A 20,806-nucleotide genomic window follows, 5' to 3' on the forward strand; every position below is an offset into this window, starting at 1 on the left:
AGTACACAACAACAACAACAAAAAAATGTATGCAGCAAATACGATAGGTGAATATTGTCATGTTGCATGAGTATGTATTATGATATATCCTGTAGAGCCATCAAAAAGAGTGATATCTACTACACAAACAGTATATTCACTCATGAGAATACCTTCTTTTATTTCCATCTGGAAATTAAACCATCTGGATCAATCACACACATTCTCCTTGACTACAGACAATTCCGTCTGATTAATTACCCATCACTGAACTGCCTGCACTGTGACGGTATGGTTCTTATATACATATCAAACATAAATAATTAAACAATTTGATGTAAGTTCAATAGGCAAACAGAGGCAATCTGGAGGAAAGACGTGTCCTGACATCCGTATCAATGAATGTCAACCAAACAACTTTATAAAATCCCTTGTGAAAAGAAGTACGCTTGGTTCTATTGAATGAGCATTTGTAGTGTACTTCAGATCTTAAACTGTACTTACATATAATCTAATTTTAATTACATAAAAGTCTAAGTGAGCTTTAAGTAAACACTTTACATATTTAAGTATACATTTAAGTGTAATAATGTACTGTCAAATTCAATAATTGTTTTAATAATATTTTAAATAAGTTCACTTATTTTAATGTGAAGTACTTAACTTTAATGTGATTTTCAATATTTAAAGTTAATATATATATTATATGTACTAAAGTGCAACTTGATCATTACAAATGTGTAATTACAAATATATTTAAATATATGAAACCACGTTTCAATAGAAATTACATTAAAGTCCATTTTAGTTTACCAAAAATGCTCATCAGTACATTCACCAGACAATGGAAACAAGACCAAATATTAGCAATACATTAAACATTTGCAAAACTATAAAAACATATAAAATTGTGCTTAAGTCCTACTTAAGTGGGTCCAAAAAAACAACAAAAAAAACAATATGATGTTCAGCTACATGAATTTCATATAAATATGAACTAAAATGCAATTTATTACCACAAATACACAATTATGTGTCAGAAAACATTGCATTCAGTTCACACTTTTGCATATATTTTTTCAGTATATACAACATAAGGCCTGTGTATGTCTATGCAAATAACTGCAGACAACTATTTCCAAAAAACTAAAACAAATCTCAGGCATGCCATTTATTTTAAATAATGCTAAACATGTGGGGTAACCAAGATGGCGCTGCTGATGGCAGCTATTGTGCGTTGCTCTCCAGTGTTTGTACTGTTTTTGTTTGTTTTTCCTGTTTTTTGTTTCTCAAATACGATCAGTTTTACCAGGGATGACCTGCTGAACATTCGGCAGAACACACCACAAAATCTTTTACCGGATTTAGATTTTTCGGACGTTTTGCTGGACATTGTAGTTAGCGGAGCCGTAGCTCTGGTCAAACGCTACAGGAGGCGCAGACGGGGAAAGAGAGCCGGAGTGCTCATGAAGCTTCGTCAGCTCGGATTTCGAACGGCATTGCCTAGCAACCATCTGGCGAATCTCCGCTCTCTACCCAACAAAACGGATTAGCTCCTTCTGCTCTCCTGGACAAACAAGAATTTTTCTAACTCTGCTGCCCTGTGTTTCACGGAAACCTGGTTAAATGGCGACATACTGGACAGCGCGATTCATCTGCCTAATTACCAGCTGATCAGAGCAGATCACGACGCGGAATCAACGGGGAAATCGCACGGCGGCGGGACGTGCTTTTACATCAATGAGAGGTGGTGTACAGATGTAACAGTTTTAAAGAAGATGTGCTGTTTAGATCTAGAAACGCTCATCATTAACTGCAAGCCGTTCTATTCGCCGCGGGAGTTCTGCTCGTTCATTCTCGTAAGTGTCTACATTCCACCGCAAGCGCACGTGAGCACAGCTTTACAGAAACTCGCTGATCTGATCACAGACACAGAACAACAACACCCAGACTCTGTTTTAATCATTCTCGGGGACTTTAATAAAGCAAATCTCTCCCGTGAACTGCCAAAATACAGACAGCATGTGTCCCACCAGAGACAGTAATCTATTGGATCACTGTTACACAACAATAAAGGACGCATATCACTCGGTTCCCCGAGCAGCTTTAGGACTGTCTGATCACTGCTTGGTTCATCTTATTCCGACCTACAAGCAGAAACTTAAATCTGCAAAGCCTGTATTAAGATCTGTTAAAAGATGGACTAATGAAACAGAGCGGGATCTACAAGCCTGTTTCTCTCTCACTGATTGGTCTGTTTATGAAGCCACTGCCATCGATCTGGACGAGCTCACAGAGACTGTAACATCTCATATCAGTTTCTGTGAGAATATGTGCATTTCTAACAGAATTCATCTAATCTACAACAATGACAAACCATGGTTCACTGCAAAACTCAGACAGCTCCGTCAGGCCAAAGAAGATGCTTACAGAAAAGCGTATAAAGTCTTGTACAAACAGGCCAAATACACACTGGAAAAGGAGATCAGAGTGGCAAAGAGGAATTATTCTGACAAGCTAAGGAAAGAATTATCTTCCAGTGATCCTGCTTCAGTGTGGAAAGGTATGAAGGATATCACCAGTTACAAGTCACCATCCCCCAGCACTCTGGAGAATCAACAACTGGCAGACGACTTAAATGAGTTTTATTGTCGTTTTGAAAAAATCACCCCACACCCGCCCTGAACACCACTCCACACAACCATTAACACTTCCAGCAACCCTCCTCTCCCCCACACATACAATTCAAATCAGCGAAGAAGATGTGTGCCAGGTCTTCAGGAAAAACAAAAGAAGGAAAGCACCAGGCCCAGACGGTTTGTCACCAGCCTGTCTAAAAATCTGTGCTGACCAGCTGGCCCCCATCTTCACACAGATCTTCAATAGATCACTGGAGCTGTGTGAAGTCCCCTCATGCTTCAAACACTCCACCATCATCCCCGTCCCAAAGAAACCCAAAATTACTGGATTTAATGACTACAGACCTGTGGCCCTACCGCCTGTAGCCATGAAATCATTTGAAAGACTGGTTTTGGCTTATCTGAAGGACTTCAGCTCCGCTTTTAACACCATCATCACGGAAACCCTTCAGAATAAACTAACCCAGCTCTCCGTCCCCACCTCCATCTGTCAGTGGATCAACAGCTTCCTGACAGACAGACAGCAGTTAGTAAAGCTTGGTAAATTCACATCCAGCACCCGCACCATCAGCACTGGAGCTCCTCAGGGCTGCGTTCTCTCCCCACTGCTCTTCTCCCTCTACACCAATGACTGCACATCTAAAGACCCCTCTGTCAAGCTCCTGAAGTTTGCAGATGACACCACACTGATCGGCCTCATCCAGGACGGTGACGAGTCTGCTTTCAGACTGGAGGTTAAGGAGCTGGCTGTCTGGTGCAGTCTTAACAACCTGGAGCTTAACACGCTCAAAACTGTGGAGATGATCATGGACTTCAGGAGAAACCCCCCTGCTCTCCCCCCACTCACCATCATGAACAGCACTGTGACTGCAGTGGAGTCATTCAGATTCCTGGGCACCACCATCTCCCAGGTCCTGAAGTGGGATATTCACATTGACTCCATTGTCAGAAAGGCCCAGCAGAGGTTGTACTTACTTCGCCAGCTGAGGAAGTTCAACCTGCCACAGGACTTACTGAAACAGTTCTACTCCGCCATCATTGAATCCATCCTCTGCACTTCAATAACTGTCTGGTTCAGCTCAGCTACCAAATCTGACCTCAGAAGACTACAGAGTAGTCCAGACTGCTGAGCGAATCATTGGTACAACCCTCCCCACTCTCCAAGAACTGTACTTATCCAGAGTGAGCAAAAGGTCTGGTAAAATCACTCTGGACCCCTCACATCCAGCACACTCCCTCTTTGAACTGTTACCATCTGGTCGACGCTACAGAGCTCTGAGCACCAGAACGACCAGACACAGGAACAGTTTCTTCCCTCAGGCAATCCATCTCATGAACACTCAACAATAAACGTGGAACACACAACTATAACACATTATCCATTCAACACTCCCTTATTTTATTTTTATTTTCTAATTTGCACATACTTGACCTGTACATACATAGTTGTCTATATTATATATTGTGTTTTTGCTGCTTTGTACATTGCCTATTTGTATATTATTCTTTTATTATCTGTGTCCTGTCCTGTTGCTGTCTTTCTGTTGCACTGTGGAGCTTCTCTCACTACAACAAATTCCTTGTGTGTAAACATACTTGGCCAATAAAGCTCATTCTGATTGTGATATTTTGGGTGGTCATTCAGTCAGTAGTCTGAAGAAGCAGCTGTCCAGCTACTAATGTAGTCCACAAATGAGGCACCTGTGTTTAAATCTCAAACATCTGTGAATGAAGCAAAAGAAAAATACATATTTCCAGCTGGATAACCATTATAATTTTCCTTAGAGAGACAGCCAAATACTAAAAAAGAATTATATAAATTATAATTTCAATGAAACTTGCAAACAAGATGTAAGAATCAAAAAATAGCACAATATATCAATAGCAGTTAGTTTCACTAGCGTCCTGTCATAACAACTGTCACTCAGCTAATACTGAAAAACAGGATTCTAATGTGATATAAATTTTAATTTCAACCAAACTTGCAAACAATAAGTAAGAAGCAAAAAATAGCACATTATATCAATAGTAGTTCGTTTCACTTGCATCCTGTCATTCAGTTGTCTTGGTATCCGTTAATGCACTTAGCACATGCAAACCCTTTTCATGGTGTGCTGAACTGGGAATATGCATGCAAATCAATCTGGATAAGATCACCTACGCAGATGGATTTCAAAACAGATGCATATGGTGTTTTATGATTTACAGCATTACGTTATCCTTGTTTATAGTGTCCACAGACCTCTGACCACTGCTGCAAACACAGTGTGGCAAAAAAAAGGATCTAGTTGAGCAGTCAGACTCACTACTGAAACTCTGAAACAGAGAGCAGAGGGAATGAAGAGCAGCCTGCTTCTGATTGGCCACATAGGATGCGGCGAATGGCAGCGTAGCGTAGCCCTCATCCAATCAGTATCCATCAAAACACGCCGTGTGCTTTTATGAATGAGGAGTAGCGTATGCTGTGCATGCGTGCACGTGTACGTTGCGTGTACGTTCCAGCTTTACTGTAGCACTTATACATGTTTAGAGGAATGAATGACATGCTCCAGGACATAAAACAATCGTTTGTGGCAGTTCAACAGGGTGCTGTGGCTGTACGAGCGCTTGGGCTAAAATAAAGGGTGCTTTGCAACTGTCTGGCTTGAAATTTCCCACCGGAGCCTGTGTGGACAACAGCAGCAGCTGAATGAAGCATTAATCAAGGGCACACAAATATCAGTTTTCACATAACCAATGAGAACAGCTGCAGCCATTTGTTTTAACTGCTGGATGGATGCTATAATTTGAATAACTGATAAAATCTGACTTTCCATGAACCTAGTGTCTGGCAAGCAAAACTGGGGAATTAGGTTAAGTGTGTCTGGGCCCTCTTTGGTGTCTCAACAGTGCCCCCTACAGGCGGATGAGAGGGGCGCCACTCAAAACAAATTACATCATAGATTGTCTGCCCCATTCACTGCTGCTTCTTGCAGACAAAGAGCAGACAGACTCAAAGCTGAGACATTAGTCTAAAGGATGTCTGTAGATGAACAAGTCTGTCTGTTCGTTCTGATGATGCTGTCTGTGCTGATGGCCATGGGACTCCCAAAAATAATATGAAATTACACATTTAGTCACCAGGGCTGAAATTATGTGAAATGTCTTTAAAAGATGAAAATGATAATGGACATTTTGCAACAAAGCACTAAAGGAAGCCATGTAAAGTAAATATGAAAGCCAAAAAAATATATATGTGCTCATTGGGTTTTGAAAGAAGCAGTGTAAGATCTACATTAAATGGCACTGCATTGATTTTGAGTGGAACATTAAGATTATGGTTGAAAAACGTTTCTCTTTCAAATGAAGAACATGCCATCTAATGGCAAGTGAGGGGAAGACAGGCATCACATGAGGCATCACATTAATGCAGAAATAGAAAAATATATTTACTACTAATTTAGAATATATTTACTACTAGTAAATTAAAAAAGAAAAACTACTGATCAAAACATAAATACAAATTGACCACACACACTGGAGGATCATTTATACTAGCATTTTAATTCAACCGTGAGCTAAAAACAAAAAAAAAAAAATTCTAATATTTAATATTTTATTTGAACTGAAAATGTAGAAGTTCCCCAGTGATTCTGGTTAATCCAAATATGGGTCACTAGACTTTTTTTCCTCATGGCCTTATGACATTTACATTTCATTTCGGTTAATACCAAACATCCTGACAATATAATTTGGAATTTGATTCATAATTCTAATTTCTTGTTAATATCATAAAAATTAAAGTGACACAGTATATCCTACATGCAAAACTGGTCAAACTATACCATTACAACTTTTTTTTGTTTTAGTAACATTGAGGATTTGAGATTTCTCAACAGAATCAATAAAGATGAATTATATAACCATCTCAGAATGAACAAGTTCTGAATGATTGATGTTTAGCACCAACTCAGGACATGACCACAGAATTTACATAGAACTGGTTATATAAAATATGAAAGCAATGCTTGATGATACAATGCAACGATTGAACAAAATCAGCAGGGCAGAATATGCATAAATACATAACTTTATTAACAATTTGCAAACAAGTGATGCGCAGTTTACAATCCACATAAAACTTCACATTTTCACACACATTGGCACACAGAACTGCCTTGATTGTTAAAAAAAAAAAAAAAAAAAAAAAAAAAATCAAACTGCATTTGGGAGTAAATCAAACTGCACAGTAGAATAGAATAGGCTTACATACTGGCGATTAATCATAACTTTCTATGCAATATGGCTGCATACATGACCAACACCCTCATTCCAATGTAGAATCAAGAGAACTAGTGAGCATTAGCATCAATTCAAAATTACGTACCATAATTTACTTTAACCACAGCAAAAACTGCATTAACAAATTACTTCACATTTGAAGTATTCAACAATTGAACTCTCCTAAAAAGGTTACAGAAAATACAGATCGGCAGTCTAATTTGCAGGAAAAAAGATTGAAAAAGGTATTAGAACAGTGGTCTGTTTATAAGCATGTAATGAGGCTTTTCCAGAAGATGTGAAAAAAAAAAAAAAAAAAAAAAAAGTTAATTTATTGGAATGGACAAAGAAAAAGGAGAAATAATGCTGGGGAATTTATTAAAGCTACTGAAAAACCTACAATTCTCTGTGGGACACTAAACGTTTCATAATCATGTGGCGATATATGCCACTGATGTCCATGATGGCTTCATAAGACTTCAGTCTTCAGTGCAATCCAGATACAGAAATACATTCAACATTGAGGGGGACTAGGGTCATATCCAAAGTTCACTTTCCAATCTAAAGTTTAAAACACTAGCCAAAACTGTAGTACCGGAAGGGCACGCAGAATCATTACATTGTTGTTTACACAAGGAATCGCAACGAAATGCATCAACATTGTCATTTATTTGCACAAAATCATTTGGTAACAAAAGGGATAAGACACTGTAGCTCAGGAAAACAGATCTGATTTTACCCAGAGATCACTAGACCAGCACACAAAGCACTCGCTCCTTGATCTGTGCCCTGAGTTGCTGAACACTGGCAAAACGCATACTAAATGAAGGAGCACCAAATGCACTTTGGATCATTCAATAAAGAAACAACTCTGATCTTCTTTGATACTTAGCTAGCCTATGATGCTGAGAGGTTTCTTTTTCCCCAAGAAAGCAAGCAAGAGATTCTCACATGGACAGAAACGTCCACATTGAGAGTAGAGAAATACTCCATTCTGAACAAATTGTGACCTTTCTGCGTTATTTGTAGATGTGCCATCAGGAAAACCAGTATGACAAAGTTCATAGACCAATCACACAGCTCATGCAATTCACCACACTAAAAAACAACTTTAAAACAACATTATCAGGATACAGAAACCCATCTGTACAGTATCAGACAACCGAAACCTTGGATCCCTTAGCAGTAAGATCCATGCGTAAACGGTCAATGTCAAATCCGACAAGGGAGATTTTAGAGTTCATCAAGTTCAGTCTGTAGTTCATCCCCAGAGTTATGCCCACCAATCTCACCAATCAAGATTTCATTCAGGAACTAAGAAGCACCCATCAACTAACTTGAAAACAGGTCCGGTCGGTCTCCGGGATCGCTCATATCCTGAGCAGGTCATCCAGTGCTAGCGTGTCCAGGTCGCAGGAGTCAAACAGATCGCTTATGCCCTGCTCATCACCTAAACCCAGCATGTATTCATCGTTGAGAAGAGCAGGAGACAGCGGCACGAAGGGGATGGACTCCTCCGGCTGCTGGAGAATGGAAGACAAGGAGGAACTGAGGGGTGACATGGGGGCACTTCCAGTCAGGGGCCCATAACCGTTGACGCCACCGTTAGAGCTGCCGTTCATCTTCACACCATCAGCCATTCCATCTGTAGCGGCTTCTGAAATGATAAAGAACAGCAAAAAAAAAAAACTTTAAGGATGAACTTTTTTGGAAGGACCAAGGTATTGATGCTGTAGAAGTTCTTGCCTTGGGAGACTTTGAGAAATGTAGGGTGATTTCCATTTACATCAAGGCCGTTCTGCAGCAGGCTCCCGGAGTCGCCACCGTCCGCACAGAGGAAAACATCAATGGGACCCTTGGAGCTACTCAGGAGGACCTGTAAACTCTGAATGGACATTAAAAAGGAGTTTAAGTATATGGAACAAATACAAATCCCTTTAATGAGCTGCCTCTACTAGACATCCAATTAGACTCAGTTTACACCAAGTGTATTTAAGAAGCATTTTAGTCAACCCGAGCACAAGTAGACAAGTGAGACACATTCCCACTAACAATCTCATTTGGTCTCTTCTGTCCACTTTCAGTCACTTCTGTCTTGATTTCTTGGAGGGTAGGGTCGTGCACATTTTACTTTCACTTCCAAATTAGTGGCAATTCGGCGTAAAGCAATTGTTTGTTTTTTTTTTTTTTAGATTTATTTTTGGCATTTTTGCCTTTTATTTGATAGGACAGTAGTTAGACAGGAAACGAAGTTGGAGGGAGAGAGAGAGAGAGACTGGATCGAGAAAGGTCCGCGAGCCGAGACTAGAACACAGGATGCCCGAAGAGCAATGGCGCTACATGTCGACGCACTGCCCACGAGGCTATCGGCGCCGACGATTGTTTGTTTTCAGTTCATTTCAGTTTTCCCTCTTTTCTTTGCTTTCCTTCACTTTTAAACAGCTTAAAAAGCGCTATGCACTTTACGTTCACTTTCGAATTAATAGCAATTCAGCATCAATTGCGTGAATGCAAATCAAGCAACAAAATAAAACGCCAAACTCACTTCACCTATATATAAATCATAGAACTTTTATTACTAAAAATAAAAATACACCATGCTATAGGTTAAGCCTAATAAAAAAACAAATTACTTAGTTTAAATTGGTATACAAAAATTGAAAATTAAACACTGTGGAACCAAAAACATAAGAAACGTAGAATGTTTATTAGCAAAAAAAAAAAAAGCTTGGAGGCATTGCATACACCTTGATGTCAAATAAAATTAAAGTAAAAAAAAAATTAATATCTTCCAATATCACATTAGATAAACAGCAAAAGTCAACAGGCTGTTCAAAATCTAAATTATTTCCAAACAGGCGCTTTTGCATTTTGTTTCGAAACAAAAATCATCCGCCATTGTCTTGTCTGTCTCACCTCACTCTTCTTGTCAGTCAGCTCGACTCACTCTCCTCGTGTGATAAATGAAGTCTGATCTGTGAAGAGACGGTCCTTCAGCACGCTGCATTGTGCAGCCGCGTTCAGTTTTTATTTTTAGTGTTCTCTAACGGAACTAAATTACTTTTATTACTATTAAAATAAAACTAAAATGACGGTGGGGCGGTACCGTGGTGGGCAAGTGAAGTAACTGGTGTTGTAGCTTAACGGTATTACCGCCAACACAGACCATCACAGCAAGCCTAGTCTGCATGTTGGGCCTTTTCTGATCTTTCGAGCTAATGTTGCGAAATAAGTTTGTAATTCTTGTGTAATTACAGGAGCCACTGGAAAATGATATGGAAAGGAGCAGCTTTCGTTTTTTTCTCTAAAAGCTACAAAACGTCACCAAATGCTGTGGGTTCATGTTAGAACCAGGTCCAGTAAATGCCGGGACATACCAATGGTCAGCTGTCAGCGAGCATTTGCCGGTAGTGGTGCAACGGATCACAAAACTCACAGTTCGGATTATACTACAGATTTTGAGTCACAGATCAGATAATAAAAGTTTTTTAGTTATTATTAGTAATTATTATAAGCTTGCTTTAAGTACTTCTATACCCAAGCAGAAACTACTAGCTTAACTACTAAAGTCAGTAATAAAACAAGAACAATTACACAAATTACAAGCATAGATGAACAGCCTACAACATAAATTATAAAAAGACAGTAAACGTAGTATTCAGGTGCAGAAATTTAAGTTTTACACTGCATAAGTTAAATACAGATTATTCTTTGTTAAAGCTGTTGTGTTGTTTGATTAGCAGACAGAAGCAGGTATTATAGGCTGCCGTCTGTTTAAGACTAAATGCATGGACCTAATACTGACACGCATCCGGTTTCTTTCTCAGCTGTATACGTTAATTTAAAACATAACCGACTGTATTTACCAGAATACTTGCCAAAACTGGTATTTTAACAAATTTGTGTGTATGTATATCCATCTGTTGAGGCGTTGTCTGAAACGCGGTATCGGAATCGCTCCTCTCTCTGCGTGTGCGCGGCAGAGCACAGAAAACGGTGTGCGAGTCCCGATTCGACTTAAAGACAAAACACGTGCAGATACTTTCACTCTATGATGGTTAAACTTAACAGTCAATCCGCGAATCACATGCGTGCCGAACCGTGGGGGCTGTTCCGTACGGATCACAGATCTAGTTTTTTTGGTGTGTTCCACAATGTCAGCATGTTGAATCGGTGCCGGGGCCATCGGTAAGAGTGAGAACTTTGATAGGATGTTGAGTTTAGTGAACAAGTCCGTACACAAATCAAAAGTGATCAAAACAAGCATTGTTTGTCATGTCAGCAATGAACAAACTTTGAGCTATTTACCGGGTTCAACATGACAACACAAATCTAAACCACATGGTTTGTAAATGACTCAAATTAAGAGGGTTTTTAACCTGTCAAAATGGCTCTTGAATGAGTTTGACTCATGCCACAAATGGTTCACTCACTCAGTGAATCAGTGAATCAACCTCAAGTCTTTTCAGACTCAAAATAAGCAGAGAGCTGTTAAGGCTCCCCCATATTCTCTTGCCTGAGAATGCATTGTTAGGATTTTATTGATACTCAATATTATGGTCCAAAATTTGGTTCAAATGCAGCTTTATCTCCCTACATGAAAATATTAGCAACCTTTCAAAACAGGCTTTTAAGACCTAATGCATAAATCCAATATACGGACACCTAAATTCTTTCCCAACTGTGACATTGACTTACCAACTGCATTTAAAAGAATACTCACCAAAGTGGGCACTGACATAATTGTATAATTGACCAATCAGGAACAATAATCATCCCTATTCATCACTCCGGCATATTCTTTTTTGTGTGTGTGTGTCTGACATCAATGGACTGTTATCGAAGAAACAAAATGCATATTTTCCAATGTTTCTCTTTCTTTTTGGCATTATCGCCCGTGTAGACATTTCATGATGTTATGTTAATTGAAGCATTGTTTTTAAGCTTGTAGTCAAGCTACAACTTAGGCTATTTGATAATTATCACATACAACTAAAATCGTGATTTTTTTCTTTCTGGTTTGGAGGTCTCTTTTGGCCCGGTTTTTAAGAAATAAAAATAACTGCTTTATTTTTTTAGAAGCAGGGGTAATTTAAATTTCATTTGTGTGTTTTAATTTTTATTTTATCAAAATACAATGCCCACAATATAATAGGCTATTCAGTGTTGGGCTGCCGAAACTGCGAATGCGTGCATGTTGAGGGGTGAGCTGAGATGTACCTGTATGGTAGCCTACTAGGCCTATCTCAAAATTATAATATCGTGAAAAACTTCATGTTTTTGTAACTTTTCAAAAAGTGAAACTTTCATTTTTTACATTCATAACATGTAATCACAATCAGAATCAGAAAGAGCTTTATTGCCAAGTGTGTTTGCACACACAAGGAATTTGTCTTGGTGTTATGAGCTTCCAGTACAGAAAGTACAAACATAGTGCAGACAACATATAATTAAGGTGATAAAGAACACTAATGAAGAGAATATACAATAATTAAGAATAATGAGTTTGACTCATGCCACAAATGGTTCACTCACTCAGTGAATCAACCTCAAGTCTTTTCTGCCATATCAGACTCAAAATAAGCAGAGAGCTGTTAAGGCTCTCCCATATTCTCTTGCCTGAGAAAGCATTGTTAGGATTTTATTGATACTCAATATTATGGTCCAAAATTTGGTTCAAATGTAGCTTTATCTCCCTACATGAAAATATTAGCAGCCTTTCAAAACAGGCTTTTAAGACCTAATGCATAAATCCAATATACTGACCCCTAAATTCTTTCCCAACTGTGACATTGACTTACCAACTGCATTTAAAAGAATACTCACCAAAGTGGGCACTGACATAATTGTATAATTGACCAATCAGGAACAATAATCATCCCTATTCATCACTCCGGCATATTCTTTTTTTTTTTGTGTGTCTGACCTCAATGGACTGTTATCGAAGAAACAAAATGCCTATTTTCCAATGTTTCTCTTTGGCATTATCGCCCGTGTAGACATTTCATGATGTTAAGTTAATTGAAGCATTGTTTTTAAGCTTGTAGTCAAGCTACAATGTAGGCTACCTGATATTTATCACATACAACAAATCATGATTTTTTTCTTTCTGGTTTGGAGGTCTCTAATGCAAGACATTTCAAACGTTTTTTTTGGTTTTAATTTTGATTAGAGCTTACAGCTCATGAAAGTCAAAATAAGTCAATATTTTAGAATATTTATATTAGAGTTTCATTAAACGACTATCTCTACAGAATAAATTCAGGGTATCTCTTGTTCTTTGAAACCACAATAATGGGGAAGACTGCTGACTTGGCAATTGTCCAGAGGGCAATCACTGACACCCTCCACAAAGAGGGTAAGTCACAGAAGGTCATGACTGAAAGGTGTGGTTGTTCACAGAGTGCTGTATCAAAGCATATTAAATACAAACTTGACTGGAAGGAAGAAATTGGGTAGGAAAAGGTGCACAAGCAACAGGAATGACCGCAAGCTTGAGAATACTGTCAAGAAAAGCTGATTCAAACACTTTGGAGAGTTTCACAAGGAGTGAACTGAAGCTGGAGTCAGTGCATCAAGAGTCACCACGCTCAGATGTCTTCAGGAAAAGGGCTACCAAGCCACATCTGAAACAGAAACGACGTCAGAAGCATCTTACCTGGGCTGTGGAGAAAAAGAACTGGACTGTTGCTTAGTGGTCCAAAGTCCTCTTTTCAGATAAATTTAAATTTTGCATTTCATTTGGAAATCAAGGTCCCAGAGTCTGGATGAAGAGTGGAGAGGCACAGAACCCAAGATGCTTGAAGTCCAGTTTGACGTTTCCACAATCAGTGATTATTTGGGGTGCCGTGACATCTGCTGGTGTTGGTCCATTGTGTTTTATCAAGTCCAGAGTCAATGCAGCCGTCTACCAGGAGATTTGGGAGCACTTTATCCTTGCATCTGCTGACAAGCTTTATGGAGATGCTGATTTGCTTTTCCAGCAGGACTTTAGCACCTGCCAACAGTGCAAAAACCACTTCCAACTGGTTTGCTGACCATGATATTACTGTGCTTGATTGGCCAGCCAACATGCCTGACCTGAACCCCATATGGAATCTATGGTATATTTTCAAGAGAAAGATGAGAAACAGTCGATCCAACAATTCAGATGAGCTGAAGGCTCAATAGTGCCTCAGCAGAGCCACAGGCTGATCGCTTCCATGCCATTCCTCACTGATGCTGGAGTTTGTGCTAAAGGAGCCCCGACCAAGTATTGAGTGCATATATGAACATACTTTAAAAGAACTTGAATGTTTCTGCTTTGCAAATCCTTTTGATTGATCTCAGGAAATATTCTAATATTTTGAGATACTGAATTTTGACTTTCATGAGCTGTAAGCTCTAATCATCAATTTAAAAAAAAAAAAAAAAATTGAAATGTCCTACTTTACATGTAATGAATCTAATATATATATATGAAAGTTTCACTTTTTGAAATAAGTTACAAAAAAAAGCAGTTTTTCACAATATAATTTTTTTTTGAGATATACCTGTAATGTCTTAATCCGAAAAATTAATTAAGAATTTATAGTGCTATATTCTCAGCTTAAAAATCTTAAATAAATACAATAAAATAGGGCGCTGTGCGGGCTGTATTAATAGGCTGTGAAGGAATTTGCGTATTTTAAATTATAACTGTCATGTTTGTGGTTTCATAATTATACCATCCGTTTAAATAAATATTCAGAAACAAATGCAGTGCTACCATGTCTTTTTTTCTGTTTAACATTTATTAAACAAAGGATGAATTATATTGGAACGCATCTCTAAAATAATCATATACACAGATGCACGTTGCCATTACCGTAGTTGGCGCCGAAAAACAGGCAATTAAAATATAAACTGAGGTTACAAAAGTGATTCAATCAAGATCAGAGGGATTTTCTTTTCTTTTGTTCTTTGATTAACATTAATGACTGGTGGCAGCGGCTGCTATCAATGCACAGATCCAATACACTTGTTTTCTCTCTCAACTCTTTACGTTCACAATCGGTCACACTACCTTACGACATCTCTTGAGTGCATGAATGTTTATATAAAACTAATTGTATTAGTAGACTTGGGTAGGGTAGGTAGAATGTTCACATACTTGCAAGTTATCCTATACTCAGTATGTCTGTTGAGCAACCATCAAAATAAAGTGTTAGCATACAGTATATTCAGCAGACACACTACTAATACTCTCATAACTGCTATTGGACATGTAGTTGCAGAGTTACTTAACAGCTGTCTAAAGGGTGCCATTAAAATAATCAAACTGATATTACAATAGAAATGGTTCAAAGCAAATGTGTCATATTACACAATCATCTGATCTGATATCTGATCTTATGGCTGTTTGAGAAAAAAAAATATATATTGTTATTATTATTACTCATAAGTGGTCTTTGTCTGCTTTAAGTAACATAAGAAAGGTGGCAAGATATGGGACTTAATACATAACTATGAGAAATATAATCCATTGTAACATTGTAAACGGATGGATCGTGTTCATTGTGTGTTATAAATCATCATACTCCTAAAAGCTATAACCACAACTATTATAATACATTAAAACTGCTCTTACGATTATTCGAGATGACATACCATATTATAAAAGTTATTTATAATGCATTATGCATTTATTATAATGCCTTAAGAATACCTTTATAATGTATTATAAATACAGGCTTCATAAATATCATAATCGTCTGTTACTTGACTATGATAAAGTTGATATTATCGACATTATCGGAAAAAAATTATAAACCTAGTAAGTTGGAAAAAATATTTCACATAGCCCCATAGTCACCATACAGGTCTTTTAGCATGCAAGGATGAAATAATTTAGTACGAGAGTTATGAATTGAAAAGCTATTCCAATTTTGGAAATCAGATCAGATGCATAAGGTCAGGAATCTAATTTCTTGCTATAAAATTTTATTTCGATTCTGCATCTTGATTCCTGTATTTATTGCGCATTTATTGTGATTTCAAAAGATTCAACTGCAAGACGGCAAAATAGAACTCGCGGTAACACTTTCTACACCTTTAAAATGGATCTTACGCATACCTATCCATAAAACGTCCCACCTTAGCTTGCTCAAGTGTCTAGTACTGTAAATGTGTTACTTGACTGTTGACATCAACACCGCGATATTTACGAGACATCCTGGAGCGCCCTACGCTGCTCCTACGTCATCAGCTGGAACGCCACTCTCGCGTACGAAAGTGAGCCATGGGGAGATATTTTTGTGATGGATGGATGCACTTTATTGGACTTCAAAACCTCAACAGCCATTCACTACCATTATAAAGCTTGAAGGAGCCAGGGCTGCATTTCCCAAAAGCATCGTAAGCCTAAGTTGATCGTAGCTCCATTGGTTTCAAAGGGTCTACGATGTACTTAAGCTTACAATGCTTTTGGGAAACGCAGTCCAGAACATTTAATATAACGTCGATTGTATTTGACTGAAAGAAAAGTCATATACACCTAGAATGGCTTGAAGGTGAGTAAATCATAAGGGTAATTTTCATTTTTGGGTGAACTATCCCTTTAAAGATTGCGACATGTCAATCAGTGCACTAAATGGACATTTAAAGGGCTGCGGTTTGTAGCATTTAAAATTGCTACCAACAAGGCTTTTGAGTAGTTGTCTAATAGAACTAATGTAACAAGGCAAAATACAGTTAAGATTTCAAAGCGTAGAAAATATTCCTCAACTTTTTAGCCCTCAATAGTCCTCATTAGGCCTGTCGCAATAATCAATATATCGACTTATCGCACAATATATGGACATGACCTCAATTTTCGGTGACAATATTTTGCCCATTATATTTACATAATGAATGTCACCATGTTTTTTGCATTCCACTTGCGCCTGTTTCTTTTCCAGCTTCTCGTACATAACGTGGTGTAGTCATGAGCTGCTAGTTCACATTTAAAAAAATGCTTCTACAAAAAAGGTTTCACTGCAGTTATGGCCATAGTTAGGGATCTGTACCTTTGTGCATACAGACATCTCTGCTAATTAGGGATTGTGTTTTTCAGCAGTAGTGTGCACCCTTAATTTACAAAGAAAAGGTGGTCAGAGAAAAATCAGGAGATGGAAAAATCTCCGCCCAAATTCATTGTGCATTTTTCTTTTTTTCTTGTTACTTTGCACTTTTTGTTAGAAAATGTTTACTATTTATTCAAATTTTAAGGTAATATTTTGATCTAAATATTTTTATTTGAAAGTGTATAGGCGTTTTTGCATTATTACGCTGTTGAATTATGATTATATATTCAGTGGCATAAAATGGTCTTAATGACAATAATATTGCTTATCGCAATTATTTGTGGGGCAATATATCGCACAACAAAAAGTTATCGTGACAGGCCTAGTCCTCATTCTTGATGTGAAATGGCTTAATATGTATGAATTAAAACTTAAATTAGTTTACCTCCTTTGGGTCAGGCACCTCCAACTTTGTTTCAGATGGAGCTTTAACCGCTATGACGGTTTGGTCTTTTAGGCTCTTTATTCTTCGGATGTCCTGATAGGTCACATAGGCATATGTGAGAAAGGTTAAGGACAAAACAGGGAATTACTTTAATTCCTGCCAGTGCTCTCGTTTTTCTGATCTTCAGTGGCCATTACACACATGAGAAATTACAGCTGAGTGCTAGTAAAGGATATTTCTGACTGTGTATCTCTTCAGTCATCTGCTGGACGTTGCGCGTGCAGGTCTGAATGAGCTCATCCAGGCGTCTCTCCTCCTGAGTGAGCGCCAGCATCTCTCTGGCCAGGCACTGACTCTGTATGGCTGGACATGGAAGGCCTCCTTCTGACGGCAAACTGGAGCCCCTGCAAACAGCAAAGAACAAGCCAACTCTTAAAACTCTTTAAATCTAAACTAGCAGCTCAAATATACTAAACGTCCAAAATAATCAGCGTTGCTTAAAGCAAACCACATTTTTAAGTAACGCACAGCCATTGTATGTTGTTCTTTGACTTCTTCTTGATGAGGTGCACCCCCTCCAGCACGTTGGTGATGTCATACAGACGTCTCTTCTGGACGTTGAGCACAATGGCGGCGTTATTGAGATCCAGCACTCCATCGGAGGACTGCGCCAGCAGTTGACAGAACTTTTTAGTCAAGAATCCCAAGGATGTGTCATATCGGGTCTTCTCCGGTGGGGTTTTGGGAGCTGAAATGTAAGAGGTAATTTAATCATTCATAACTCTGCAGCAGAATGAAGGAGGGTTGGTTGGTGATCTAATTATATGGTATAACTTAATATTAGGGGGCTCTACACACTTATCACATCAGCAAAATCGTGGAACGACAGAATTAACTTTATACCTTTGGGGACCTTCAGTTTAAGAGCTCCTTTGCGACTCCGAAGGGTTTTAGCTGGTTCGCTGTACTGGTGGTCTGTGATGTCCAGCTCCAGTCTCCTTTTAGCCTGTTTCAAGAAAATAAAATATGAAAGGTGTTCCAATCTTTCAGGGTTACTAGATTACATACGGTATAAGCTCTACACAACTGAAATGCACAGAAAAGCTAAAAATCCCATTTTATGCAACATTTAGACTAGTAATGTCCTCATTTTAAGAACAGAACACGTGCATTATTCACAGAAATGTCTGAGTGGATTGAACCCAACACTTTTGCAAACCATTCAGGATTCATCTCACAGCAGATATTAGTTTTACTTAATAATACAACACTTAAAGTCAACACACTTGGAGCAGGGGGAAGCAAAAAGGCTGTCATCCATTACCAAAGCCTTAAACTCAGTGACCACTGAGAAACTTAAAGTACCACTGACCCTGAGATAAGTATAGATGCAGTCAAGTTCTATTTTTTGCGTTTTGCATCTTGCAAAAACACTGCTGTCCTCATAACATGTTAAATAGGAAACAGTTTGATGTCATATGAAGTGCCCTTTTAAAGTGATGCAAAAATGCATATTGCAGCTTGTGTCAATGTATAGATACAATGCATATTTTTGTATTTGGGGAAAAAAAAAAAAAAAAAAAAAGAGAAATGATTTACTTTATAATTGTTGTGATCTTAAAATCAGATTTGCTGAATTTAAGGCCCTACATGTTAAGTTATAACTTGCTACATCTCTATACAAATGAGATAACAGATTGTTGTAAACCTTTACATTTTGCTGAATTTTTTTTTCAAAAAAAAACAATTTCAAAATGAGCAACTTTTTTTTTTATATATCAACATTAACATTAGAATGCTCATAATTGTATATTTAGCCCCACAATTTTATGGTTTTGTGATTAATATTCACGATATAATCTGAATTATTCTTGTATGACATTATTTGTAGTTCCTTCATTCATCCCCATCTGCTTTTCCTATCCATGTTTTTTTTTTTTTTTTACTTGCAATTCACTTCAATTTTACATTTGTCGTTTTTTAAATTGAAACCATCTAAGTCTGAAGTAGTTATAATTGCTGTATTATTTCATGTCCTGAACACTACTAAACAAAAGTTTGATCTCTTGATAAGCCGTTTAAGTTTGGGTAATATGAAAACCATCGACCTCACGTACGCCAAATGACTTCCTAAACAGATGCCAGTCAGAAGTTTTTGCAGTAAATAACGTTAAAAACAACAGTTAGCAAAGCATTTGGCTTAGCACTGAGTCCGCGAGCTCAGAAATGACTCCATCCCCCATCCTAAGAACACAAACCAGGGCCTAGACTCCACCAATTCAAGCTTTTGCGAGTTAAGCAGTCTTATATTAGACCATATCTAATCGATCTTACATTTCACATGATCCATCTCAGACCTATATAACGCGATTTACAGCAGCAACCCTCGAGCTTTCGAAGAAAACTTTAAAAGGCGTGCAACTGGACAACCAACCGTTATTGTTATTTTCAGTTTAAATGCATTAAAGCATCTTGTCTCATACAATTACAGTCGTATTGTCTAATACAGTTAATAAAGTTAAATCGTAAAAACAGCAGGGACAACATTGCGGAAATATGCATGTCTGTTTGTGGTAAACTGTCATTATGCGTCATTACGCATTTTTGGTGGACATTCAATAAAGGTCTTAATTAGTTAAGTATCTAAAACGTGCTGATTCGTTTTGCACAATAAACCTGCCTACTCCAGACACTGAATGCACATAAAGCAGCTCCAGCAGTAGCCATGATGACAGCACAGCAGTAGGAGGCTAAGTGGACTTAGCCTAACGACTTAACATTTGCAGGATTGAATGTGCAACACTTAGACACAGAATTACATCAGGCACTTACCGGTGGTCGTCCTAGTGTGGGTCGCAGTCCTGTCCCATGTGTCGCTCCTTGTAGAGGAGTTGTGTACAAACTGTCAGCAGAAGCCTCGGGCACACAGACATTATTAGTGGACGGCGGTGTGTTTATTTGTATACGGGCTGCACTGGAATAAGCTGCACACCGTCGATCGGAAACCGCACTAAAAACACCGTGTTGTTCACCTCTAACAACCCCTGTTAACATTACTTGTCCTGGGACCGAGGAACCCCCCTTTCTCATGATCCTCGGAGGCGCAGGTTCCCTTTGTCCCACTTGTGCTTTGAGGCTCGTTTTCTCTCAAATCCAAGCGAGTGGATATAAAATAATCATAAATGATGAAAGCGCACAGTGTTAGGAATGCATTGCTGTGATATGAGTGAAATTGCTAAAGCCTAAAACATCCGATGTAAGCGATTAAAATGCGATGCAAACTCCCTCTCGCTACAGCGAAAAATGGCTCCAGGAAGCGGACAATGAAGTAGGGGATGAGGTTTACGCGCGAAAGATCCTCCCCCGAAACTCAGATTTCCCGGGAAATATTTGAAACGGATTTGCATATGTGAAATCATTCGCTAGCACCGTTCTGTTTTCCGCCCTCAAGTGCTGACGTA

At 38.4% G+C, this 20,806-nt stretch overlaps 1 protein-coding gene across 1 annotated transcript; it reads right to left on the bottom strand.

Annotated features, from left to right (window-relative positions):
• Nucleotides 1-8,125: 8,125 nt before the first annotated feature.
• Nucleotides 8,126-20,667, bottom strand: LOC306847369 (transcription factor E2F3-like). Its single transcript, XM_079381281.1, has 7 exons — nucleotides 20,178-20,667; nucleotides 18,249-18,351; nucleotides 17,874-18,093; nucleotides 17,582-17,749; nucleotides 17,346-17,460; nucleotides 8,625-8,763; nucleotides 8,126-8,535 (listed from the first exon to the last, which is right to left on the bottom strand). The coding sequence occupies exons 1-7, from the start codon at nucleotides 20,433-20,435 to the stop codon at nucleotides 8,249-8,251; spliced, it is 1,290 nt and encodes a 429-aa protein (XP_079237407.1). The 5' UTR covers nucleotides 20,436-20,667; the 3' UTR covers nucleotides 8,126-8,248.
• Between the last annotated feature and the right edge of the window lie 139 nt (nucleotides 20,668-20,806).

This window comes from Barbus barbus, assembly GCF_936440315.1.
Source record: "Barbus barbus genome assembly, chromosome: 27".
Classification (NCBI taxonomy): domain Eukaryota; kingdom Metazoa; phylum Chordata; class Actinopteri; order Cypriniformes; family Cyprinidae; genus Barbus; species Barbus barbus.

What these genes read in the sequence shown, in the direction of transcription:
- LOC306847369 (XM_079381281.1), bottom strand. Translation starts at nt 20,435, where the DNA reads ATGAGAAAGGGGGGTTCCTCGGTCCCAGGACAAGTAATGTTAACAGGG. An exon ending in AGGTGCCTGACCCAAAGGAG is followed by an intron (nt 8,764 to 17,345) that starts GTAAACTAATTT and finishes ATGTCCATTCAG; the next exon opens with AGTTTACAGGTCCTCCTGAG. An exon ending in ATTTCTCAAAGTCTCCCAAG is followed by an intron (nt 8,536 to 8,624) that starts GCAAGAACTTCT and finishes TTATCATTTCAG; the next exon opens with AAGCCGCTACAGATGGAATG.